Source organism: Scomber japonicus, chromosome 22, assembly GCF_027409825.1.
Source record: "Scomber japonicus isolate fScoJap1 chromosome 22, fScoJap1.pri, whole genome shotgun sequence".
NCBI lineage: Eukaryota > Metazoa > Chordata > Actinopteri > Scombriformes > Scombridae > Scomber > Scomber japonicus.
In genome coordinates, this window is record NC_070599.1 from 22,675,874 (window position 1) to 22,702,123 (window position 26,250).

General features: G+C 45.6%; 1 protein-coding gene across 1 annotated transcript in view; it reads left to right on the forward strand.

Annotated features, from left to right (window-relative positions):
- shroom4 (shroom family member 4) overlaps positions 1-26,250 on the forward strand; it is a 100,339-nt gene that overhangs the window by 69,752 nt on the left and 4,337 nt on the right. Inside the window, 11 exon segments of the mRNA XM_053343166.1 lie at positions 9,111-12,066; positions 19,717-19,778; positions 22,407-22,509; positions 22,511-22,873; positions 22,875-22,973; positions 22,975-23,252; positions 23,884-24,097; positions 24,099-24,158; positions 24,160-24,234; positions 24,236-24,441; positions 26,011-26,140. Coding sequence (XP_053199141.1) covers positions 9,111-12,066; positions 19,717-19,778; positions 22,407-22,509; positions 22,511-22,873; positions 22,875-22,973; positions 22,975-23,252; positions 23,884-24,097; positions 24,099-24,158; positions 24,160-24,234; positions 24,236-24,441; positions 26,011-26,140 — 4,546 coding nt within the window.

The following is a 26,250-nucleotide window of genomic DNA, read 5'->3' on the forward strand; positions in this document are numbered from 1 at the left end:
GAAGAATGGAAGGAAGGAAGGACAGATGGAAGGAAGGAAAAGAGCACTGGATGGCAAGTGGGCCGGATCGCACCCATCGGCGGGCCGTATCTGTCCCGCGGGCCGCATGTTTGACACCCCTGGGTTAGATAGACTAGATTTAAAATACAGGCTTCAAAATACAAACACAATGCAGCAGAATTACACCACTGAACCCAAAAAACTAGGTTAAATTTGACTCTGAACAGTGTGTAAGGGTTAAAAGTGCAGAGTACAGATACCCAGCCCTAGTCGTGTCTAATGAAACGAGGCTTCACATGCTGAGGAATTGCAAGAAATCAGATTATGACACTAAGTAAGATCGTCAGTGGGCTAATGAACAGAAGCACAGAAGCCAAAACACAGCTGCAGCAAATAGTCCGGAGATACAGGTTAAACTCTTCTCTTCCTTCCATCTGTCCTTGCTCCCTTCCTTCCTTCCTTCCTTTCATTATCCCTCCCTTCCTTCCTTCCTTCCTTCCTTCCTTCCTTCCTTCCTTCCTTCCTTCCTTCCTTCCTTCCTTCCTTCCTTCCTTCCCTTGCTCCCTTTCTTCCTTCCTTCCAGCTTTCCTTCCTGTATTCTCTTTCTTCTCCTCCTTCTTCTCCTTCCTTCCTTCCTTCCTTCCTTTCTTTCTTTCTTTCTTTCTTTCTTCCTTCCTTCCTTCCTTCCTTCCTGTTCTTTTCCTTCCTTCCTTCTTTCCTCCTATCTGTCTTACTTTTCCTCATTCCTTCTGTCTTTTCCATCCTTCTTGTCTTCTCTTCTCTTCCTTCCATCTGTCTTTGCTCCTTTCTTTCCTTCCTTTCGTCTTTCTTTCTTTCCTTCCTTCCTTCTTTTCCTTCCTTCTTGTCCTTTCCTTGCTCCCTTTCTTCCTTCCTTCCAGCTTTCCTTCCTGTATTCTCTTTCTTCTCCTCCTTCTCCTCCTTCCTTCCTTCCTTCCTTCCTTCCTTCCTTCCTTCCTTCCTGTGTTCTTTTCCTTCCTTCCTTCTTTCCTCCTATCTGTCTTACCTTTCCTCATTCCTTCTTTCTTTTCCATCCTTCTTGTCTTCTCTTCTCTTCCTTCCATCTGTCTTTGCTCCTTTCCTTCCTTCCTTTCGTCTTTCTTTCTTTCCTTCCTTCCTTCCTTCCTTCCTTCCTTCCTTCCTTCCTTCCTTCTTTTCCTTCCTTCTTGTCCTTTCCTTGCTCCCTTTCTTCCTTCCTTCCAGCTTTCCTTCCTGTATTCTCTTTCTTCTCCTCCTTCTTTTCCTTTCTTTCTTTCTTTCTTTCTTTCTTTCTTTCTTTCTTTCTTCCTTTCTTCCTTCCTTCCTAAGGCAAGTTTCTATTCCTTAATGCTAAATGAAACTACCAGGTTAAACTTTGCCAAAGAGCATGAAAAGAAGTCTTGATGAATACCGGTGCCACATTCTGTTTCTGTCAGATGAAACCAAAATAAATGAGCTTGGATCAGACGCAGGGCCAGGACTACCACACTGACTGCATAGTGGTGAATTTGGGGATGCATGAGTGTAAAAAGGCAGAGATGATAGTTAAAGATAAGGCAAGTTTCTATTCCTTAATGCTAAATGAAAAAGTTGACAAACAGTGTTCCCAAAATTCCCCATTAGAGTTGTTAAAGTCCATGTAAAGTTAGAATAAATATGTGTTCTGAGTTTCACATACTACAGAAAAGTGTGTTGTTAACCACCCTGCCAAATTTGAATGATTAAAAAAATCACCAAATATATGAAATTAGGCTTCAAAGTTGTGTAAAACGCAGCCTTTTTCTCTGCTCCCAAACGCTGTGGGCGTGGCCTCAGAGTCCGCTGAAGCCCCGCCCCCTACCAAGAGTCACCTGTCAATCAAAGTCACCACCTCTACCAGAAACATGGACGCTACGTCTCAGAGCTTTCTGCTGCTAACTCAGCTGCTAGCTTGGCAGCTAACTTGGCTGCTAGTTTGGCGGCTAGCTCAGCGGCTAACTTGGCTGTTAGCTCAGTGGCTAGCTCGGCGGCTAGCTCGGTGGCTAACTCAGCTAACTGGCTAACTGTAGACTGTAGTAGTAGTAGTGTGTGCTGAATGTATTTCTACCTCTACAGCAGCAGGGGCGGGTTTATGCTAATCACTAAATCCTGAACACAGAAATGTTGAAACACAGTTTGTGAAGCCTAGCTCCACAATTCAAATCTAAATGGTTGAAATGCTTTTTACACCTTTTTTAGAAATACATTTATGACCTATTTAATGTGTTTAGAAGAAAATGTCTGAATTCACTTTACACGGTCTTTAAAGAAAGTGGTAAAAAAAGTCTGAATCATGACCTGAATCCAATAATACACCTTCAGATTTTAACCCTCCTGTTGTGCTCCCGGGTCAAATTGACCCCATCTCTTTTGACTGTTCCTTCCTTCCTTCCTTCCTTCCTTCTGTACTTTCTTCCTTCCTTCCTTCCTTCCTCATTCCTTCTTTCCTCTCCTTACTTCCTTCCTCTTTTCCTCCTTCCTTCCTTCCTCATTCCTTCTTTCCTCTCCTTACTTCCTTCCTCTTTTCCTCCTTCCTTCCTTCCTTTGTTACTTCCTTCCTTCCTCATTTCCTTCCTTCCTCCCTCTTTTCCTCTCTTCCTTCCTTCCTTCTTTCCTCCTTTCCTCCCTTCCTTCGTTCCTCCCTCATTTTGTTTGTTTGTTTGTTCCTTCCTTCCTTCCTTCCTTCCTTCCTTGACCTGAGCACAACAGGAGGGTTAAAGAAGAAAGAAGAGCAATAAAAACGTCGTCCAGCCAGAAGCAACAGAAACAGAAACAGCTGAACGTAGTTATCTCTGAAGACTGGCAGAACATCTCTCCACAGATTTGGGCAACACTGGTATCATCTCTGCCCAGGAGGATCGAATCTGCCTCCATAAATAAAACCAGGCAGAGAAAATATGTTAAAATATCTTCCCTTCCTTCCTTCCTTCCTTCCTTCCTTCCTTCCTTCCTTCCTTCCTTCCTTCCTTCCTTCCTTCCTTCCTTCCTTCCTTCCTTCCTTCCTTCCTTCCTGCCTTCCTTCCTTCCTTCCTGTGTTCTTTTCCTTCCTTCTTTCCTTCCATCTGTCTTACCTTTCCTCATTCCTTCCTTCTTGTCTTCTCTTCCTTCCATCTGTCCTTGCTCCCTTCCTTCCTTCCTTCCTTCCTTCCTTTCGTCTTCCCTTCCTTCCTTCCTTCCTTCCTTCTTTTCCTTTCCTTCCTACTTGTCCTTTCCTTGCTCCCTTTCTTCCTTCCTTCCAGCTTTCCTCTCCTGTATTCTCTTTCTTCTCCTCCTTCTTTTCCTTCCTTCCTTCCTTCCTTCCTTCCTTCCTTCCTTCCTTCCTTCCTTCCTTCCTTCCTTTCTTTCATAAATAAAACTAGCATAGAAAATATGTAAAAATACAGAATCACTCATAATAATCGTGTCTAGTATTATATTATATTATATTATATATTGAGTAGCAGCTTTATTCTACACCAGGGGTGTCAAACATGCGGCCCGTGAGCCAGAACCAGCCCGTCGAGAGGTCCAATCTGGCCCAGTTGCCTTCTTCCTCTTTTCCTTCCTTCCTTCCTTCCTTCCTTCCTTCCTTCCTTCCTTCCTTCCTGTGTTCTTTTCCTTCCTTCCTTTCTGTGTTCTTTTCCTTCCTTCTTTTCCATCCTTCTTGTCTTCTCTTCTCTTCCTTCCATCTGTCCTTGCTCCCTTCCTTCCTTCCTTCCTTCCTTCCTTTCGTCTTCCCTTCCCACCTTCCTTCCTTCCTTCCTTCCTTCCTTCCTTCCTTTTCCTTCCTTCTTGTCCTTTCCTTGCTCCCTTTCTTCCTTCCTTCCAGCTTTCCTTCCTGTATTCTCTTTCTTCTCCTTCTTCTTTTCCTTCCTTCCTTCCTTCCTTCCTTCCTTCCTTCCTTCCTTCCTTCCTTTCCTTTCAGTGATCCGGCCCACATGAGATCAAATTGGGCTTTATGTGGCCCTTGAATGAAAATGAGTTTCTACACTCAGTAGTTCGGCACATTTCTCGGATCCCAGTCCTTCTTTTTTTTTTTTTTTTTTTTTTTAAACAAAGTCTTTCAGTATTTAGGAATAGTGATTATATAAACTAAAATAATACAACTACATTTCAAGACATGGCCCCCCCCCCTACCGACCACAAGACAGGATAATTAGTTTATTATGTTCATTAGTGGTTTAAATTTCCTTTTAAACATTCGAAATCAATCACATTACTGAAACCATGTTCACACTAAGACAGCTGGATCCATAAACACACATTTTTCTCTCCCTTCAGAATAAAACCGCACCCTCCCTCCCTCCCTCTCTCCCTCCCTCCCTCCCTCCCTCTCTCCCTCCCTCCCTCCCTCCCTCCCTCCGAAAACTTGAACGTTTCCAATCCAAAACGGCCTCCACAGTGTGTAAATCTGAAAATACCAGCTTGGTGTTGTAGTGTGTACGAAGGGAAATGGAGCTTTATAGAAGAGGCTGTCATATTTCTCTCTTTATTTTCTACTTTGATAGCTTCTTTAAAGTTAAATATAGCAATCTAACATATTTCCCTCACTGAAATCATTGTAAAAAAGAGTCATAGCGACGTTGCTTTTTGATCATTGGTTTGATCCTTGTTTGTAAATTGCATATTTTGGCGTTTTAATATAGAGAGCAGAAATGGGCTGAGACTCCTGGTGTGGATGCATGTCATGCAAAAAACGTGTTCTTTGTCACATGCCCAGTAGGAGAAAAAATGGCACATTTTGGCATTTACACATGGACAGATATTTGCAGAAATTAGCTGAAATGCATTCTGTTTTTGCACTAAACCAATGATTTAACATTTAGTTGCTTCTTCACTGTTTTTCTGTTGCTGTCTTGTTTGTAAATTGCATGTTTTGGCGTTTTAATATAGACAGCAGAAATGGGCTGAGACTCCTGGTGTATGGATGCATGTCATTTTTTAGCATAACACCATGTTTTAAAAGTCGCCTTAATGTGGAAGTACAGAAGTCTGACAGACAGAGAACCTGTTGCTTTCTTACTCATGTCCAGTAGGAGAAGAGTTGGACATTTGTAGGGGTTATAACATGGACAGTTATTTGCAGAAAGTAGCTGAAATGCCTTTTATTTTAAGCCAGCTTAATATAGAAGTACATACATTTCTGGCTACCGAGGGGTTTTGGGCCTTGGGACAGTTGCCCACTTGCCCATATTGTAATCCAAACTTCACAATAAACATCTGGTCTTAATTAATTTCTGTCAGTGTTACCAATTGGGATGGATAAAGTATCTATCCATCTATCCATCCATCCACCCATCCACCTACCTATCTATCTACCCATCCATCTACCTATCTATCCATCCATCCATCCATCCATCTACCTATCTACCTATCTACCCATCCACCTATCCATCTATCCATCCATCCATCCATCCATCCATCTACCCATCCACCTATCCATCTATCCATCCATCCATCCATCCATCCATCTACCCATCCACCTATCCATCTATCCATCCATCTATTCATCCATCCATCCATCCATCCATCTACCTATCTACCCATCCACCTATCTATCTATCTATCCATCCATCCATCCATCCATCCATCCATCCATCCATCCATCTACCCATCCATCCATCCATCCATCCACCCATCTACCTATCTACCTATCTACCCATCCACCTATCCATCTATCCATCCATCTATTCATCCATCCATCCATCCATCCATCCATCCACCTATCTACCTCTCTACCTATCCACCTATCCAACTATCCATCTATCCATCCATCCATCTATCCATCTATCCATCTACCCATCCACCCATCCATCCATCCATCTATCCATCTATCCATCTACCCATCCACCCATCCATCCATCCATCCATCTACCCATCTACCCATCTACCCATCCACCCATCTACCCATCCACCCATCTACCCATCCATCTACCCATCTACCCATCCATCTAGTCTATCTGTAGTTTTTGGCTGGTAATACAGTTTCACTTCAGATCGTTTTGAAATCATATAACCTGCATTTTCCAATTATGTAACATTGGTAAAAATAAACTAAAATGTTCATGTTCATTGCACCGTGTTGCACAACTGAAGCAAGTCGACTCTTTGATTCTTGACTTTTTTGTACAGAAATGAACAGAAACCGATGATGGCCGGCCTTCAAACAAATCCACTAAATAAATCTGATGTATAAAAGCACACATTATTTGTAATAAATGGGCTAAAACATGCAAAATCTCTGGTATTCACCTTTAAGGAATTCCATGGGTGGTTTTTTTATTTTATTTATAAATGCTGCCAAATGGAAAGAGCATGAAAAGACAAATTCTGCAAACCACCAAAAACATTTGTGACTACATGAGCCCATAATCATATTTTGATAAGAGTAAGTAGTGGTATGAAACTTTTGTGAGAAGAGGGAGGAGGGAAATCAGAGGGTTGTCAGATCTTTTGCATGGATTATGATCCATAAATACCACAGAAAAAAGCCCGGGGATAGTCTGCTGGTTGATTGCCCTCACTGGTTTGAGATCAAAGCCCCCTTTTTTTCGAAACTACTCTCTTATGTCTCCACTCCTCTGTCTCCTTGGCAACTTCTCCTATTGTGAGAATAAGACAGCGAAGAAATACAAAAAAAGGGGGTGACTGAGTGTCCACTTGCTCTTTCTTTTTTTATATTGGGGGGGGGGGGGGGGAAGAAAAAGACAATAAAATGAAAATGTCTGCAGATTTTGTCTTTTTGTTTGGGGGGCTTTTCACTGAGGGTTGGATTTGACTCAAGCACAAAAACATTGGGTACCCCTTCCCCTTTCTTTCCCCCCTGGAGCTAATATCAAAAGCCAGCGCGTGTGAATCATATATTTCTTTCTTCATTCCTTTCCTCTCATACCAATGCCAAAAAAAGTGCACTCCCTATCATCTTGTCTTTATTTGTTTTTTTGTGGTTTTGGATCGTAAGTGGAAAAAAATTAGTTTTCGTGCATTTTTGTGTTTTTGTTTTTTTGGCCGGTTATTAAAGAGATGTAAGAGTAGAAAAAGAAGGATCAAGAAAATGTGCAACACAGGTTCCACAGGTCAGACTCCACAAAACCCCACGAACGTTTGTGGTTGCATGGCGTGCAGTTCAGTACCGTTGAACAGCCGCAACATTTGATGTATTTATGACATTTATTGCATTGCATCCGTCTGTTCTCCAAGAGAGAGATGGATCCCTCCCCTTTGGCTCTTCCTGAGGCTTCTCCCTTTTTTCCTGTTGAAGTTTATTTTTGTGTAATTTTCCCCTTATCTGAATCAAGAGGTGGAGGACAGTGGGTGTAGTAGTATGTTCAGCAGATTCTCTAAAAAACCCTCTTTTTTTTGGCGATTTCACTCCAACTTCATTGGGAATAACTGAGGTTTCTTTTTGGTATATTGGTTTTTATATAAGTGAAAACATGAGTGGACCCTTCTGTAAATGTACTCATGTACTTAAGTCAACTTTTACCTTGCAACGTCAATCAAAGCATTGAACGAGCAGGTTTCAAAATGTGGTTATCATCGAGGTAATGCATTTACATTTGATGTAAAGGAGACGAGGGTCAGGAATCATCCGCAAAGAGGACGAAAGGAATGAAAAAAGGGGGAAAGAGAGAAAAGGATGAGAAGAATCAGTGGATGGCTTAGAGACTTTGACTGCAGGCGGTGGGAGTTGATGAGGAGGAAATCCCTCTCCGCCTAAAGAGGCTTCCTCCGAGGGTCTTTAAAAACACATGGGGCTGCCGTTGGATCTTCAGGCTTCAGGATTGATAGAAAACAGATTGCCCAGCTGTAGAGTTCAAGAAGTTGTATTCATGAAGAAGCAGAAGTAGAAGAAGAAGGAGATATAATATACTGTATGTGACTCAGGGGAAAATTACAACTTGCTACTTGAAGATTAAAGAAGAGTTATTGTGTGTCTCTAAATGAGTTTTCGTCAATGACACGGTAACTTTATAATGTTAAGAGAGGAACCACATGAACGTCCCTCGGTAGACATCACAGTTTACTTTGATGAAATAACATATTCTAAAAGATAGCTGTGACTTTACTTGATTAAAGTGATATAAAAATGAGGGAATATAAAGTCCATAAACAGTGTTGCAGGTTTCTGAAGATCAAGGTTTTCATTTTGCTTATGGGACAAATTAGAGGATGGCGAGATGAGCAGTTCTTAAATATCTAAAGAAATAGATTTAAAAGCAGGATCAGGTTTGTTTAAATGTATATGTTGTATTTTTGTTGGTTTTATATCAGTTGAAATGACATTTGCACCATTTTTAAACCAAAAGTAAGACTGAATGCTCCTGAAAATGTCAAATGGTGTAACCACAAAAGAATGATCAATATTGAATTGAATGTTTTATCCACCTACAGTGTATTTAAGTGGACTTATACTAATAATTACTTCATATTAAAACATTATATGGCAGTGCAGGTGGTCGAGTGGTTAGAGCGCATGCCAAATACGCAGCCGACCACGGTTCGAATCCCGATGGGAGGTCCTTTGCTGCTTGTCACCCCCACCTCTCTCTCTGCCATGTTTCCTGTCTGTCTACTGCTTAATAAAGACGTCTATGCCAACAAAAACTTTAAAAAAAAGACATTATATGAAAAGAAAAACATTTAGAGTATTTCTACATTTAAATTTTGTCAATTGCGAACAGGACATACCCTAAAAACAACCATTTTTTCTAAATAAGTTAAAACAAATTATGTAAAATTTGTCAAAAACCAGTGTTGTGTTGGAAAAATTGATCATGTACATTTGCCACATTTTACTTCATATTTATTGTCCTGTATATAAAATCAGATTTTTATGAAAAAATACTGGTTACACCAATTGACACTGACACTATATTGCATCATGTCATTGACCCAAATGTATACCTTTCTAGATTTGAGCCCTTGCATACTTTTAAGGGTGTAATTTGACCCAGTTTTACATTTGAGAGAAGAAAACACACCTTAAAAACTTTTCTCTTAGCCAGAAATGTAATAACTTGTCCCCATGTACAAAAATGACTATACCGACTGTTTCTATTGTCTGAAAAGTATAAAATCTCACACTTATCTCCTCTGTCTCCGTCTCTCTGCAGTGACTTGTCCATGCAGTGGGCTCAGCTGTCCAGACCGTACTCGTCCACCGACCGCAGCAGTTCCTTGGGCTCCATGGAGAGCTTGGACACGCCAACGCCCACAACGCAGCCGTTCTCCGACTCCCACAATTCACCCGTCGACCCGGTCCTCTTCAACAACAAGAGAGATTCCGCCTACAGCTCCTTCTCCGCCAGCTCCAACACATCCGACTACGCCACGGTGCCGCTGAGGCCCGGTGAGGCCTGCTCCATGGATAACCTCCTCCAAAGTCTCGGACCACATTGTCGAGGCTACGCAGGCGGCGATGCCTCGACTCTGGGGAGCTCAACTGGTGAAACCCCCGATGAGGCGCACATGATCATTGTTAAATCCAGATCGCTGACTAGACCGAAAACAAGGCCTATCGAGGTGAAAGACAGGCCTTCCTCCTGTTGCTATGACGAAGACAGGAGGGGAGAAGACTTTGATATCATAAGAAATGGAGAAAGGGGGACTGAAAGGAAAATGAACCCTCCGCAACCTCCAACTAGAAAGGACAGTTTTAAGGCAACCAGGAGTCGCCCGAATGTTGCCAACAAACGTTGTGCCTCTGCTCCGATTGAAATTTCCAGCAACGTCTACTACGATGAAAACAAGTCCTCCTTAAATGTAGACTCAGGGGTTCATAATGGCTTCCCTGGACCAGAGGAAAGTGACAAAACTGTGAATTTCAAAGCTCAGACCATCGAATCCTACTACATGCAAACCCAGACTCAAGAAATCGGACCTATCGTATGTGATACTAGTAGCAAAAGAGACTACAACTCAGATCACCTTCCTGACACAGTTGGGGCAAACACCTCCTCTGGTTCTGGTTCTGGTTCTGGTGGTTCTTTACCTGCCGAATCCTCAATGGAAGATCAAGTACACTCTCATATCGACACCAAGCACTCCTCCTCAACGGGGCTCCACCGGCACAACGCCCCCGACAAGCTCCTCGCCACACAACTGGAGTTACTGCAGTTTAACAGCGACGGCTCGGCATTGGAGACTTACAATCCGTCAGAGACTTCTTTGTCCCCTTGTAGCACCCAATGGTCCCATTCACAGCCCACAACGGAGAACCAGGAGGGTGCCCACAATCACATGGCTCCATCGAACAAGTGGGGGGGCAGCCGATGCTCAACCCCTGGATCTGAATTCTTGGATGGCGATGAAGGAGATTCAAGTGAGAGGGTTGATGGGATGGGTGTGAATGGGAAGTCCATCTCCCCGATTCAGCACCATCACCCTTGGGGTCGCTCTGTGAGTGTACCGGGAGACCCGACTGGATTGTCAGCCAGACCGGACCAGATATCGGAGAGAGACTTTGAGCCTCTTAGTGCTGCTGCGAGTATGGACACTTTACTGGAGGAGCAGAGAGATAGAGATAGAGAGATGAGCGAAGGGAAAAAAGAGGAGAACGTAGAAGGAGACGCAGTTATGAAGAAGTCGCACTCGGCGAGGAACCATCGACGGAACCGGCGGCGAAGCGAGCGGTTCGCTACCAACCTCCGCAATGAGATCCAGAGGAAGAAGGCTCAGCTTCAGAGGAGCCGAGGGCCAGGAGGGCTTAGTGGTGAGACTGTCCAAGAGGAGGAGGGTCCAGACCTCCATGAGGACAGGGAAGAACCAGACCTGCCATCCCCAGAAAGTAACACCAAAGTTGCGTTTGCCGCACCCGTTACTCCCCCGGATACTCGGCCCACCGCACCGGTCGAACAAGTTAACAAGTCAAATGAACAAACTGCCGATGTCTCACAGTCACCGAGTCAACCCCAGTCCCCAAGCTACACTCAGAACAACATATCCAGGTCTGTTCAGATTCTGGACCCAGGAGTTCCCAATTTCGGTGTCGGCATCCGAGTCGTGGAGGAGCCAGCTCCGGCCGGCAAAGCTCGTCGTTGGCGTTGGACCCCTGAGCATAAACTCCAACCAGAGCCGATACCAGACCGACGGGCTGGAGTCTTGGGTGAGAAGGTGTTCGGAGTCACAGGGTCGAGGCACGGAGTTTGTGCCTTCACCTCCTCATCCTCCTCCTCCTCTTCCTCTTACGGTCGCTCCTCGTCCTCTTCTCGGTTGGAGGAGACGGAAATCCTCCCGTTTGCGGACAGAATGAAGTTTTTCGAGGAGACGAGCAAAGGTGTGTCCGGGCCAAACGTCTCAAATCTGTCAAGTCGCAGGCAGAAGAAGCCCCCCTTGAGTTCGGATCGCCAGGAAGGGGAGCTCAGTCAGCGTCCGTCCCAAAGGAGATACTCCTACCAGGGCGGACTTCTGCAGGACAGCTCCCTGCTTCCAAACACTATGGAAGCCAGGCGGCAATCTGTGAGCACCAGCAGGGAGAGGCAGCGAGAGAGGGAGAGGGAACAAGCGAGAGAACGGGAGGAGAGGGCGAAGGAACGAGAGAGGGAGGAAAGGTTGAGGGAGAGGGAGAGGCAGCAGGAGAAGGAGCGACAGGAGAGGGAAATGGAGCAGGAGAGGGCGAGGTTGAGGGAGATCCAGCGGGAGAGGGAGCGAGAGGAGAGGGAGATCCAGCGGGAGAGGGAGCGAGAGGAGAGGGCGAGACAGTGGGAGAGGGAACGAGAGAGAGAGAGGGAGCTCGAGCTGGAGCGAGAAAAAGAGATGGAGAGGGCGAAGGAGATGGAACGTCTCAAAAAGGAAAGAGAGAGAGAGCTGGAGAGAGAACGAGAAAGAGAAAGAGAAAGAGAGAGAGAGAAGGAGAGGGAAGAAGAATACCATCAAGCTCACCATCTACACCAGGACGGCTTCCACAACTTCCATCTCAAGCCGCAGGTGTTCCCCTCCCACGGCCAAAATCAAATCCCTAGATCTGCTTTCTACCCGGTCAACCCCCCCGGCCCCCCTTCGACTCAACCTCTGGAGAAACCGCAACCTTTGCACCAGGGATACTCGGCGAGGAGCTACACACCCACAGAAGTAAGACTCCGCAGATCTCTTTCTCTCTCAAATGAATGCATCAAAAAAAAAAAAACTTTCCTACCTTCCTCCCGTCCTTCCTTCCTTCTTTCCTCCTTTCCACTTTTCCTTTCACCCTCCCTCCCTCCCTCCAACCTTCCTTCCTGCCTTCTTTCCTCCATCCTTCCTTCTTCCTCCCTTCCTTCCTCACTCCTTTCCTTCCATCCGTCCTTCCTTCCTCCCTTCCTTTCTTCCATCCTTCTTTCTTCCTCCTTTCTTTCCTTCCTCCCTCCCTCCTACCTTCTCTCTTTCTTTCCTCCCCCTACTTTCCTCCCTTCCTTCCTTCTTTCCTCCCTTCCACTTTTCCTTTCTCCCTCCCTCCCTCCTACCTTCTCTCTTTCTTTCCTCCCCCCTACCTTCCTCCCGTCCTTCCTTCCTCACTCCTTTCCTTCCATCCGTCCTTCCTTCCACTTTTCCTTTCACCCTCCCTCCCTCCCTCCCTCCAACCTTCCTTCCTCACTCCTTTCCTTCCATCCTTCCTTCTTCCCCCCTTCCTTCCTCACTCCTTTCCTTCCATCCGTCCTTCCCTCCACATCAACCGACACACACTTAAACACACATTATGGTTTCACGGTTGACGAAAGACATTGCCCCATTTATACGGTTCGCCAAAGAGCCGTTGGGGGTTAGATGGAGGTTTTTCCAGGTTTAGCTTTTCAGTAGGAGTCTTGTTGTTCTTGGAGCTGCGTTATAAACTTTACTTTTGTCGGGTTTTAAAAGTGAAATTTGGGCTTGAGAGAGTGAGTGTTAGTGTGATGTGGAGCAAGTTGAGGTATGGGTCGTTGCCATTTGAGTGTGATGAAGAGTACGTTCTCGGAGCCGAGCAGGAAAAACATACATACAAGATATTTATCATACTACATGTTTAATGGACTAAATCTAAACATTTAACTTTTATTGAATCCACTTTTGTGTAATTATTCGGATTACTCTTTCTTCCCTTCCTTCTTTCCTCTGTCCTTCTTTCTCCTTCCTTCCTCCCTTCCTTCTTTAGCTTTCCCCCCTCCCTCCCTCCTACCATCCTTCTTCCTCCTTTCCTTCCTCACTCCTTTCCTTCCATCCGTCCTTCCTTCCTCCCTTCTTTTCTTCCATCCTTCCATCTGCCTCCCTTCCTTCCTCCCTCCTTCCTTCTCTCTTTCTTTCCTCCCCCCTACCTTCCTCCCTTCCTCTTTTCCTTTCTCCTTCTCTCCCTCCTACCATCCTTCCTGCCTTCTTTCCTCCGTCCTTCCTTCTTCCTCCCTTCCTTCCTCCTTTCCTTCCTTCCTCCCTCCCTCTTTCTCTCTTTCTTTCCTCCCCCTTAACCTTCCTCCCTTCCTTCCTTCTTTCCTTCCTTCCTCCCTTCCTCTTTTCCTTTCTCCCTCTCTCCCTCTGCCTTCTTTCCTCCGTCCTTCCTTCTTCCTCCCTTCCTTCCTCACTCCTTTTACATCCTTCCTTCCTTCCTCACTCCTTTCCTTCCATCCTTCCAAAATGACCTAAAAGTTGTACTAAAAAACAACTCTATGTTATAAATAATAATACAATTCTCTGTGTGCAAAAAAACACTGAAACCAAGTAATGCTTTCAAACTTTAAACTTTGGTTTTGGACCAAACTAAAGTGACCACCGGAGACCGAAAAACCATCTCGGTTATTTTTTTAAAGCGGCTTCAGAAAAAATAACGATCGAGCGGCCAAAGACTTGGATCGTTGGTGTTGAGCGTCCAAAACACTCGGTGGTGGAAACGGTCGGTTTGATGTTTTAAACCTCGCGTCCTGCGTGCGGTCAAAGTCTGAAATTGTCATTGACAATTCGACGGATCACTGAAATAGTTCATGGAAAGGGTGAGAGAGAGGGAGAGAGAGACATAGAGAGAGGGAGAAAGAGAGAGAGACATAGAGAGAGAGAGGGAGGGAGGGAGAGAGATACAGAGGGGGAGAGAGAGAGAGAGACATAGAGAGAGAGAGAGACAGAGACATAGAGGGAGAGAGAGGGAGAGACAGAGACATAGAGAGAGAGAGAGAGACATAGAGGGAGAGAGAGAGACACAGAGAGAGAGAGAGAGAGAGAAAGAGAGACACAGAAAGAGAGAGAGAGAAACGGAGAGAGAGAGAGAAACAGAGAGAGAGAAAGAGAGGGAGAGAAAGAGAGAGAGAGAGACATAGAGAGAGAGACAGAGAAACAGAGAGAGAGAGGGAGAGAAAGAGAGAGAGACAGAGAGAGAGAGAAAGAGAGAGAGACAGAGAGAGACACAGAGAGAGAGATGGAAAGGGAGAGAGAAAGAGAGAGAGACACAGAGAGACAGAGAGAGAGAGCAACAGTCGGCGGAGGCTTGTGTCAGCGATAATAGCAGCGTTGGGTTTCATCTTCCACCACAAATTGATTCAAGTCTCTTGGCAGGGGGGCGAGTAGCAGCTCCTCTTCTGAACTTTTGTTCCTCCCGTGAACTTCAGCCTATTAGTAACCTTATCATTTAACACTGAGCAAAGCCAAACTGACATTTACTTTGGAAACCGAACGCATCTCCAGTGAGGCAGATATGTTTTGGATCGAGCCGACACAGTTTTTTGTTGTTTTCGTGTAGAGTTTTTTTTTTTGGCGGGGGGGGGGGGGTTCTCGGGGGGGAGTCTTAGTTGAATCCTGTAGTTTTGGGAAGGTTTGCTGGTTTGATGCAACAGTGATAACCCCCATGCATCAAATTCTTGTTTTATATCTGCCGCTGGAATAAAAATAAAAAAAACTTCCAATATCTTTAATGGTTACAGATGTGCTGGATGGACTACAAGGCAGAGGAGACACACACACACACACACACACACACACACACACACACACACACACACAGATCCACTCTTCATGTAAGCATCACATTTGAAAGGAAACTGAGGAATTCAAAGGATTTCATTAAGATTTGAGCTTTTATGTAGAAAGAAAATGTAAAAAAAATAAATAAAACTGTCTACTATTATGTAATCATATGAGAATTGTTGTTGCCTAGGAAACGTTAACACCTCATCCTGTTATTAGATTAATATTAAACACATACTTTAATGCACGACATCATTTGGCCAAACTTGAATCAGTTCATACAAGGTGTTTTTTCATTTTGGATGTATTTTTATGACTCAATTCCCACCATAAGCAAAAATACAATACACATGTAACTTACATATATATATTTTATATGAATATTAAAAACAGGGTGAGACTCTCTGTGGAAGGTTTAGAGGATTGTTGCTTCATACTGACAACTTTAAAGTGTCCAGATGGTGAAATTTCAGGCTTGGAGAAGTAAATATAATAATATATAATAGTATAGCAATGTGTCAGCTGCAGATGCTATTAGGACTCGTTTTCAAGGTAGTTAGATAGATAGATAGATAGGTAGGTAGGTAGGTAGGTGGATGATAGACTGTATAATAGAAATGGACGTAACATCCATGACGTCACCCATTGGTTTGTGGACTGCTGCTTGGAAGCCAATAGTTTCGGATCTGGGCAGCGCCATCTTGAAAATTTCAGGTGCATGCTGGGAAAAATAAAAACACAGATTCTACTTATATGGGCATGAGGCGGAGTCATAGGAGGAGCGGGGAGATTGCTATGGTTGCGAGGGCTGGATCTCGAGGACATTGGTCAATCAACCTGTCAATCAGGACGTAGCCACGCCCTAATGCATACCCTGCTTTATCGTCAAATATAAAATCAGGGAGGCCAAAATGTCCCAAATGAACATCATACTGCATTGAAGAAGGCTTTAAACTAGCGATTGAGACCATAAACACATTTTGAAAACGTTTACTGAGGTTAGAAATCAAGTGAGAAGTTGGTGAATTCTCCATTGACTTGTATCGAGACGGTCGCCCCCTGGTGGCCTTTTGATAGAATGCAGTTCTAAGTTACTTCCGCGTTGGCCTCATTTCAGAGGACCAGAACTCCCCGCCTGGTGTGTATGTGTATTTTCTGTATATTGGATTCCGGAATGTTGCTATGATGTCATATAGAATGTAGAATGTGACGGAACTCCCCGCCTGGTGTGTGTGTGTGTATTTTTCCCTATATTGGTTTCCGGAATGTTGCTATGATGTCATATAGAATGTAGAATGTAGAATGAATTAGTCCTTTTTCACATTTTAACATTGAATAGTTAAGTTACTTAATGAAGCTGCCAGAGTCACTATATTGTAGTCTAGGAGAACATTTTATAGACTATGAAGAATACAAGAAAGAATTTAGACACTTTAATAAACAACATTTTATTTCCTTTTTTTTTTTTTTTTGGTATATTTGGGGTCACATCAGGAAAAGCCCACCTATAGGAGAAATGTCATCCCTACCTCTTTTCCTTTCTCCCTCCCTTCCTTTCTTCCTTCCTTCCTTCCTCCTCCCTTCCTCCCTCCCTTCCTTCTTCCTCCCTCCCTTCCTTCCTTCCTCCTCCCTCCCTTCCTTCCTTCCTTCTTCCTCCTTCCTGTCTTTCCTTCCTCCCTTCCTTCCTTCCTTGACTCGAGGACAACAGCAGGCATTTTATTTCCTTTTTTTTCCCGTCTTTTTGACTGTTCCTTCTTTCATTCTTTCCTCCCTTATATCTGTCCTTCCTTTTTTTTTTTGGTATATTTGGGGTCACAGCAGGAAAAGCCCACCTATAGGAGAAATGTGAACAGTATGTAAGGGGTTAAATAAGGTGAACTCAATGAGGACAATTATGGGCTGACTAACAGAGAACAAAGGGAGTGAGGTAAGTGAGGAAAAGGAAGTGGAATAAATAAAAAGGAAACTAGTGAATCTTTACGACACGTATCTCAAGAAAAGGTAAAAATCACTAATCCTGTCCAAAAGAAGTCATAACTCACATTAAAACCCCGAGAGATTGAAAGGCAGAGGAGGCGTTCAGGTACTTTAGCGACAGAGTTTATTATCACAGAGTCATCGGATGCTGTTTTATGCGCCGTTGACAGCGAGCGACGGCCAAATATGTTAAATCTGCAGCGTCACTCCAACACAAACACCAACCTGAATGTTCAGATTTACATCGCAGACGCTCCGAAAATATTCCTCTCACAGGGCTTTCTCTGTGTGTGTGTGTGTGTGTGTGTGTTTGTGTGTGTGTGTGTGTGTGTGTGTGTGTGTGTGTGTGTGTGTGTGTGTGTGTGTGTGTCTGTGTCTGTGTCTGTGTGTCTGTGTGTGTGTGTCTGTGTGTCTATGTGTCTATGTGTGTGTGTGTTTGTATAGCTTATCCCCACCTCGCCTCTCGCTCCCTCACTGTGTGTGTGTGTGTGTGTGTGTGTGTCTCTGTGTGTGTGTGTGTGTATGTGTGTGTCTCTCTCTCTGTGTGTGTGTGTGTGTGTGTGTGTGTAGCTCTATCTCTCTCTGATCAGTAAATGAGAGTTCAATGAGTTCATCCAGCTCAGGTCTTATTCATCGTGCAGATGTATCCTCCTGAACCGAAGCCAATAATCAGCTGATACCTTTCTTTTTTTTTTTTTTTTTTGGACATGTATGACTGAAACTGAAAAGACGATTATAGATTTATTAAAAGAAAACTCCAAACTTGTAGCTTAACCTTCGTATCGTCCTCCCCACCTGTTTGACTGTTCCTTCTTTCCTCCCTTTCTTCCTTCCTTCTGTCCTTCCTCCCTCCCTTTCTTTCTTTATTTATTTATTTCTTTCTTTCTTTCTTTCTTTCCTTCCCTCCTTTCCTTTCCTCTCTCCCTCCTTCTCTCTTTCTTTCCTCCCCATTACCTTCCTTCTTTCCTCTGTCTTTCTTTCCTTCCTTCCTTCCTCTTTTCCTTTCTCTCTCCTACCTTCCTTCCTTCCTCTTTTCCTTTCTCTCTCCTACCTTCCTTCCTTCCTCCTCCCTTCCATCCTTCTTTCCTCCCTCCCTTCCTTCTTCCTCCCTCCCTCCCTTCCTTCCTTCCTCCCTCTCTCCCTTCGTCCCTTCCATCCTTTCCTTCCTTCCTCCCCCCTCCTTTCCTTCCTTCCTCCTCCCTCCTTTCCTTCCTTCCTCCTTCCTCCCTCCCTTCCTTCCTTAACTCGAGGACAACAGCAGGGTTAAAAACTTGAGTTCAAGTTAATTTTTGATCTTGGAAACAATAGCGAGGTAAAATAATCTTAACTGAGTAAACTTTGCTTGCTGATAAAGAGTGTGAGAAAGCTCTGGAGAAATATCTAACAAGTGGACTTTGAGTTTAGTTAAGTTACAAACTACGTCAACATGCATATAAATAAATAGTAATAATGATAAAGTTTATTTATACAGCAGCACACAGAGCACAAGGCAGTAGCAACATGCACCAACTCTAACCACTACACTACAGCACTTTACACTTCACACATACTCTGTGATAGCACACAACACAGTGTGTACAAACACTCACACAGAGAGAGAGAGAGGGAGAGGGAGAGGGTGAGAGAGGGAGAGAGAGAGAGAGAGAGAGAGAGAGAGAGAGAGAATCAATACTAGCTCAGCCGCTAGCTCAGTTAACTGGCAAAACAGACAGACAGGAAGAATTAGCCAGTCACAAAAAAGTAGCTCAGTTTCTGCCCAGCGACAGGTTGCTAAGGCCCTACGGTTGCTAAGGGCAGGTAGGCCATACGTTTGCTAAGGGCAGCTAAGGCCCTACGGTTGCTAAGGTCAGCTAAGGCCCTACGGTTGCTAAGGTCAGCTAAGGCCCTACGGTTGCTAAGGTCAGCTAAGGCCCTGCGGTTGCTACGGCGATTTGAGAATCCGCTTGGAAAAAAATTCTCAAAATTCTGAAGACTTTGGCTTCTGACAAGGTCCCGAACAATTGCAAACTGTGAGAAAACCGTAACTCCTGTCCTAAAACCGAAAACACCGTGAGAGACACAGAAGCCGGCAGATTCTGACAGTCTTTATTTTATTCAGATATTCCCTAAAATGAGCGAGTAAGCTCAGTGCGAACACAGAGTGAGATTCTTTTGAAAAAAAAAAGACAATTACATTAGGATCAATGGGGAGTGAGACAGGTATTGGTGCCGGTCTCGGTCCCCCCCGTTTAAATTTTGTGCAGACCCGCCTGTCAAAGTTACATTTTATGAATCCCAACACCTATGTCTACATTTTGACCAAAAATTATTTGTCTCCTTTTTACGGTTTGGCCGTGAGCTCGAGTTAAAAATAAAAATTAAGGTTATTTTTTACTGCTTCTCACACTCAAGCTAACTGCCGCTTCCACTCTAACTTTAAAGAAAAAGTGATTTCCACTCCTCGTTTGACGGCTCATAGTTTGAAAAGTTTACATGTTATGTAAAAACAGTTTGGTATTTTTCCAGAGAGCACAAGTTTTCCTCCGTTTTAAAGTTTGAATCACGTTTCTACATGCACGTATGAGAGAGCTAGGTGACTCTGAAAAAAGGTGAAAAAAGAGGAAATACTGCAGCCTTAAAGAGAGAACACTATATAAAACACTTTAAACTGTAATAAGACGAGTGATGATGTAATAAAGACAGTTGATGACTTAAGCAAAGGGTCAAAGGTCAGCTTGATCACGGCCGAGGTGGAGCGACGAGCCGGCTTCCTCTGAGGAAGTGAATGTGCGCTGACCAACACATTGAAGCCTTCCTTCATTCCTTTCACGTTATTAACCCGAACCTTTTTTTTCTAAATGTCTTCCACAGACGTATCCCGCCCGGCAACAGGAAACGCCCAAGCTCAACAGGAAGTACAGCCTGACTGAGAGGTGAGCCACTTCCTGTCGCGACCACACAAACACCTAAACAAATACTTCTCCTTCTTCTCCTTCTCTCCTCTCCTCCTCCCTTCCTCTCCTCCTCCTCTCCTCTCCTCCTCCTCTCTTCCTCTCCTCCCCTCCTCTCCTCCTCTCTTCCTCTCCTCTCCTTCTCCTCTCCTTTCCCCTCCTCTCCTCCCTCTCATCCTCCTCTCATCCTCTCTTCCTCTCCTCTCCTCCTCTCTTCCTCTCCTCTCCTTCTCCTCTCCTTTCCCCTCCTCTCCTCCCTCTCATCCTCCTCTCATCCTCTCTTCCTCTCCTCTCCTCCTCTCCTCCTCTCCTCCTCTCTCCTTCTCCTCTCCTTTCCCCTCCTCTCCTCCCTCTCATCCTCCTCTCATCCTCTCTTCCTCTCCTCTCCTCCTCTCTTCCTCTCCTCTCCTTCTCCTCTCCTTTCCCCTCCTCTCCTCCTCCTCTCCTCTCCCCCTCCCCTCCTCTCCTCTTCTCCTCTCCTCTCCCCTTCCTCTCCTCCCCATCTCCTCTCCTCTCCTCTCCTCTCATCCTCTCTTCCTCTCCTCTCCTCCTCTCTTCCCCTCCCCTCCTCTCCTCTCCTCTCCTCTCCTCTCCTCTCCTCCTCTCCTCTCCTCTCCTCTCCTCCCCTCCTCTCCTCCTCTCCTCCTCTTCTCCTCTCCTCTCCCCTTCCTCTCCTCTCCTCCTCTCTTCCTCTCCTCTCCTCCTCTCTTCCCTTCCTCTCCTCTCCTTCTCCTCCCCTCCTCTCTTCCTCTCCTCTCCCCTCCTTCCCGTCTCCTCCCCTCCTCATCTCCTCCCTTCCTCTCCTCCTCCTCTCTTCCTCCTCCTTCTTCTCTCTCTCTTAATCATCTTCCATGTTTATTTTATTCATGCCAACCATTTTCAGACGCACACTTCTAGATAAGTGAGACTCCCTGGAGAGTTTCTCGTGCGGAGGGAGAGCCGTTGGGAGAGAAGGAGGGAGAGAAGGAGGGAGAGAAGGAGGGAGAGGCGGAAATCCCAATCACAGTCCTGCCTGGTTGTGATTTGACCGTAATGAGGTCTAAAGTGTGCGGAGGGCAATCATCCATCCTTTAAATATGACTCCTGTGATGATTCCTGTATGTTATATAGGAGACAGACACAGTTCATTGAGTCAGGAATGTAAAGAGGAAGCGTTTACTCTAATTCAGGGATGTCAAACATGAGGCCCGTGGGCCAGAACCGGCCCGCCAAGGCTTTCAATCCGGCCCACTTTCCTTCCTGTCTTCTTTTCCTTCCTACCATCCTGTCATCTGTCCTTCTTTCCTTCTTTGTTTCCTTCCCTCCATCCTTCCTTCCTTCCATCTTTCCTTCATTTTCTTTTCCTTTTCCTTCCTAATCCCTTTTCTTTCCTTCCTTTCTTACTTCTTTCCTTCTTTGTTTCCTTCCCTCCGTCCTTCCTTCCTTCCTTTCATCCTTTCATCTTTCTTTCCTTCTTCGTTTCCTTCCCTCTGTCCTTCCATCCATCTTTCCTTCATCTTCTTTTACTTTCTTCCTTTCCTTCCTTCCTTCCTTCCTTGTCGTCTTTTCCTTTCTTCCTTTCCTTCCTAATCCCTTTTCTTTCCTTTCTAATCCCTTTTCTTTCCTTATTTCCTTCCTTCTTTCCTTCTTTTGAGATCAAATTGGTCTGTATGTGGCCCTTTAAAGAAAATGAGTTTGACACCCCTGCTCTAATTTAACTACTTTTTTAGTGTTTTTTGGTCCATAATGTTCTTTTATCTCCTTCCTGAAATCTTGTTTTCTCATTACGAGCGACGTCGTCCAACATGAACGAGGTTATAGTCCAATACAACACTGGAGTTTATTTATTTTACATTACACAGGCCTGTAGTTTATATTTGTGTTCCTCCTCTTCCTCCTCCCATCCCCTCTTCCCTATCCTCTCCTCCTTCTCTCCCCCTCCTCGTCCTCCTCCTCTTCTCCTCCTCCTCTCCTCCTCTCCTCCCTCTCCTTCTCCGCCTCCCCTCCTCCCCTCTTTTCCTCCTGCTCTCCTCCCTTCCTCCTCCTCCTACTCCTATCCTCCTCCCCTCCCCCTCTCCTCTTTTCCTCTCCTCTTATCCTCTCCTCCTCTCCTTCCCCTCCTCCTCCTCCTCCTCCCTCTCCTCCCCTCCCTCCCTCTCCTCTTCTCCGCCTCCCTTCCTCCCCTCTTTTCCTCCTGCTCTCCTCCCTTCCTCCTCCTCCTACTCCTAATGTCCTCTCCTCTCCTCCTCCTCTCCTCTCCTCTCCTCTTCTTCTCCTCTCCTCCTCTCCTCCTCTACTCCACCTCTCCTCTCCCCCTCCTCCTCCGCTCCTCTCCTCTCCTCTGCTCCTCTCCTCTTCCTTTCCCCCCCCCCCCCCCCTCCTCTTATCCTCTCCTCTCCTCCTCTCCTCTCCTCCTCCTCCCTCTCTTCTATCCTCCTCCCCTCCCCCTCTCCTTCTCCTCTCCTCCCCTCTTCCTCTCCTTCTGTTATATACACATATGCCTCTATATACCAACACCTGTGCATTAAAGGCAACCCCCCCCCCCCCCCCAATAAATAACATTAAAACACTAATAAAAGGTGAACTATCCCTTTAAAGTAACACCTTCCTTTCTTTATCTCCACTTTTTAGGGATTACCCGAGTTGGAGGCGTGAGTCCAGACCTCCGGACCAGCAGCAGGATCGCTGGGTCCCCCGACAGTTCGACAGCAGCAGCAGTGACGACCGAAACGGTTACTCCTCCTTCGCCCCTCCCCCTCCGCCCCGCCCCTCTCTCTCTACGGGGGCGAGCCATGTCCGAAAACGACCTCCGCTTCGACAGCAGCTACCGGTGGTCGCCGTCGCTCTCATCGGCGGCGAGCCAGACGCTGTGCGAGGTGGAGGAAGGAGGAGGAGGAGGAGGAGGAGGAAGAGGAGGTATTCGGGGGAGAGAGGCGCCAAGCATCGATAGGTTAAACAGGAAGAAGACCCCACCTCCTCCGAGACCTCCGCCTCCAAAATGGGAGCAGTTCCACCGCCGGCGTGCGTCCCATCACACCCTTCTCCCTCCTTCCTTCTCCTCCTCTTCCTCTTCTTCTTCGTCTTCACATCATCACTCCATCACCCCCCTCCTCCCCCTCCTCCTCCTCCTCGTTCCTCCCTCCGGCCGAGGAGTCGAGGCAGCGCTCCTACAGTCTCCCCCCTCAGAGACAGGAAAGTGACGGAGAGTTGCCCCCATTGCACCTGTAATCAAAACCAAGAGCAACGCACCAATCATCACCAGCAGCAGCAGCAGCAGCAAGCCCCGCCTCCTCCTCCTCCTACGACCAATCAGAGTCAGCCTCAGTTTTCCGTGGCCCCGCCCAGCCCCATGTTCTCCAGACGGGGGTTCAGGCCGGTGGCTCCGCCTCAGAGAGAGAGGGAGGGGAACGTGAGGAGCACGGAGAGGATGGAGGCGTTATCTGCTCTTCCTCCTCCTCCGCCTCCAGCTCCCAACAGGTGAGCAGAGATCCCCTCCTTCCTTCCTTCCTTCCTTCCTTCCTTCCTTCCTTCCTTCCGTCCTTCCTTCCTTCCTTCCTTCTCTCCTAAATTCCTAACTCTTTTCTTCCTTACTCCTTTCCTCCCCTCTACCTTCCTTCTTTCCTCTGTCCTTCTTTCCTCCTTCCTTCTTTCCTTTCCTTCCTCCCTTCCTACTCTCCTTTCCTCCCTTCCTTCCGTCTGTCCTTCCTAATTCCCTCCTTCTTTCCTTCCCTCCCTCCCTTCCTTCTTTCCTTTCCTCCCTTCCTTCCTTCCTCCCCCTCCCTCCTTTCCTTTCCTCACTTCCTCCCTCCCTCCTTTTCTCCCTTCATTCCTCCCTCCTTTCCTTCCTTCTTCCTCCCTTCATTCCTCCCTTCATTCCTCCCTCCTTTCCTTCCTTCTTCCTCCCTCCCTCCTTTCCTTCCTTCTTCCTCCCTTCATTCCTCCCTTCATTCCTCCCTCCTTTTCTTCCTTCTTTCCTTCCTTCTTCCTCCCTCCCTCCTTTCCTTCCTTCATCCTCCCTCCCTTCCTTCCTCCCTCGAGGACATCAGGAGGGTTAAAATATAATAAGTAACTATTTCAATGACGTCATCTTTTCTAATTGTCTCTCCAGTTTCTTTAACGTGGACTCAGACCAGGACCGGATCACATCCAGACCTCACAAACCGCCGCCGGCAGTGAGACCCGGAGCCGAGTGGGAGCGAGCCAACGACGCAGCGCTTCCTCTTCCTGTTTTAGGGAACGGGAACGTCGCTTTACCTCCTCCGTCCTTCTTCGAACCTCAGAGGATCCCCGAACCGGCCGCCGAATCGGAGCCGACCCTCAGCCCCGAGCCCGGCGCACAGCCTGGAGGCCGACCTGGACGTCCCCATGGAAACGGACATCGACCGACTTCCAGGAAGAGGAGGCGGGGCTTCTGGGTCGAGACGAGCCGATCACCAGCGAGCTCCCCTGCTTCGCTCTGGCCCGTCACGGTGCTGGAGACGGACATCGACACGGAGGCGTCGGCGAGGGCGGAGAGCGAGGAAGAGGAGGAGGAGGAGCTGGAGGAGGAAGGCAGCGGCAGGAGTCTGGAGGAGCTCTTCCCACAGAGCGGAGAGGGAGAGACGGGAACGGAGAGCTGGAGAGGAGGATACCAAAGCACGGAGAACAACACCGACAGCTTGGACAGGTGAGAAGAGAGAGATGGAGAGCTTATTCCCTCTTTCCCAAAACCTCTGCAGCACGTCATACTTTCTTTTTTTTCTCCTTCTTTTTCATCTATAAAGTTTATTTTTGTTGCTTCAGGAGCCAGATTCATAATAAGAATGACCCAAAATGCCTTTTTTATCATCTTTAAATCAATTTACAATCAAATAAAAGAGAGGAAAGAAACAAATCCTTACTTTTAAAAGGCTGAAACAAACTAATAATTGACCTTTTTGCTACTGTAATGATCAGTGATATGTTATTTAATTGACTCTTTGCTCACCTTTTTAGGTATTTTAAGGCACAAATGTTCTTATATTATCATTATTATAGATTACGAGTCATTTATTCTGTAAAATATTGAAAAATCGTCTCTCACAACCTTCATGAGCCTCATTTATCGTCTTTAAATCGCTTAATTTTTGTTTGATTGACATTTTAAAAGCTAAAAATGTTCAATTTAAAGAGTTTAAATGATCACAAGAGCACGTAAGACAAAAGAAAATGTATCTATATAGTACATTTTAACAAAAAAGGTGCACATAAAGACCATAAAAAAGGCATTTAAATACCATTAAAAGTGTTAAATTGGAAGTAAAATTCAAGTTAGATTGATAATAAAGACAATTTAAAGAGTTAACATTGATAAAAGGAGGATGTAGAGGAAGGCAGATTTATGTTTATAGCACATTTTAACAACAGGAGCATCAGGATATGATATAAAAGCAACATATAGGAAAATAAAACACATTTAAACAGAATTAAAAAGTGTTAAACTAGAAGTACAATGAAGTTAAAATAGAGTAAGATAGATAAACGAGTTCAGCTCTGATATATAAACATGTCCGATCATCATCTTTCTCCTCCAGGTTTTAATCTTCATCTTCTGCTTCCTGTTTTCTTTTCTTCTTTACAGAGTTGAGATATTTTCCATCTGTCTCTTTTTGTCTCTTAGTTCAGATAATAACTTTATGTTTTATTTAATCACCATGTGAGCGTCTGTTATATCGCTCTGCTTCTTCTGTTAATAAAAATAAAATAAACTCTCCTCCTTCTCCCCCTTTTCCTCCTCCTTTTCCTCCTCCTTTTCTTCCTCATCCTCCTTTTCCTCCTCTGCTCCTCTTCCTCCACCTTTTCCTCCTCCTCTTCCTCCTCCTTCTCCTCCTCTGCTCCTCTTCCTCCACCTTTTCCTCCTCTTCCTCCTCTTCCTCTTCCTCCTATTCGTCATTCTCCTTTTCCTCCTTTTCCTCCTCCTCCTCATTTTCTTCCTCCTCCTCCTCCTAAAATAAAATAAACTGTCTTCTCTCCCCCTCCTCCTCCTCCTGCTCCTCCTGCTCCTCCTTTTCTCCCTTTTCCTCCCTTTCCTCCTCCTTCTCATCCTCCTTTTCCTCCTCCTCCTCTTCTTCTTCCTCCTATTCCTTTCCTTCCTTCTCCTAAAATAAAATAAACTGTCTTCTCTCCCCCTCCTCCTCTTCCTCCTCCTCCTCCTCCTCTCCCTCCTCCTCCTCTCCTCAATTCCCCTCCTCCTCCTTCTCCTCCTCCTCTTCCTCAGGAGGTCCGGTGCTAGCTCCAGCTGCTCCTCTTATTACAGCACCTCAGCAGCGAAGGCTCAGCTTCTGTCTCAGATGAAAGATTTCACCGACAACAGAGAGCGAGACGACGATGACGAGCTCACCTACAAGGTAACTGTGTGTGTGTGTGTGTGTGTGTGTCTCTGTGTGTGTGTGTGTGTGTGTGTGTGTGTGTGTGTGTGTGGTTATTAAACACCCTGTCTTCCTCTCTGGTGTAGAAA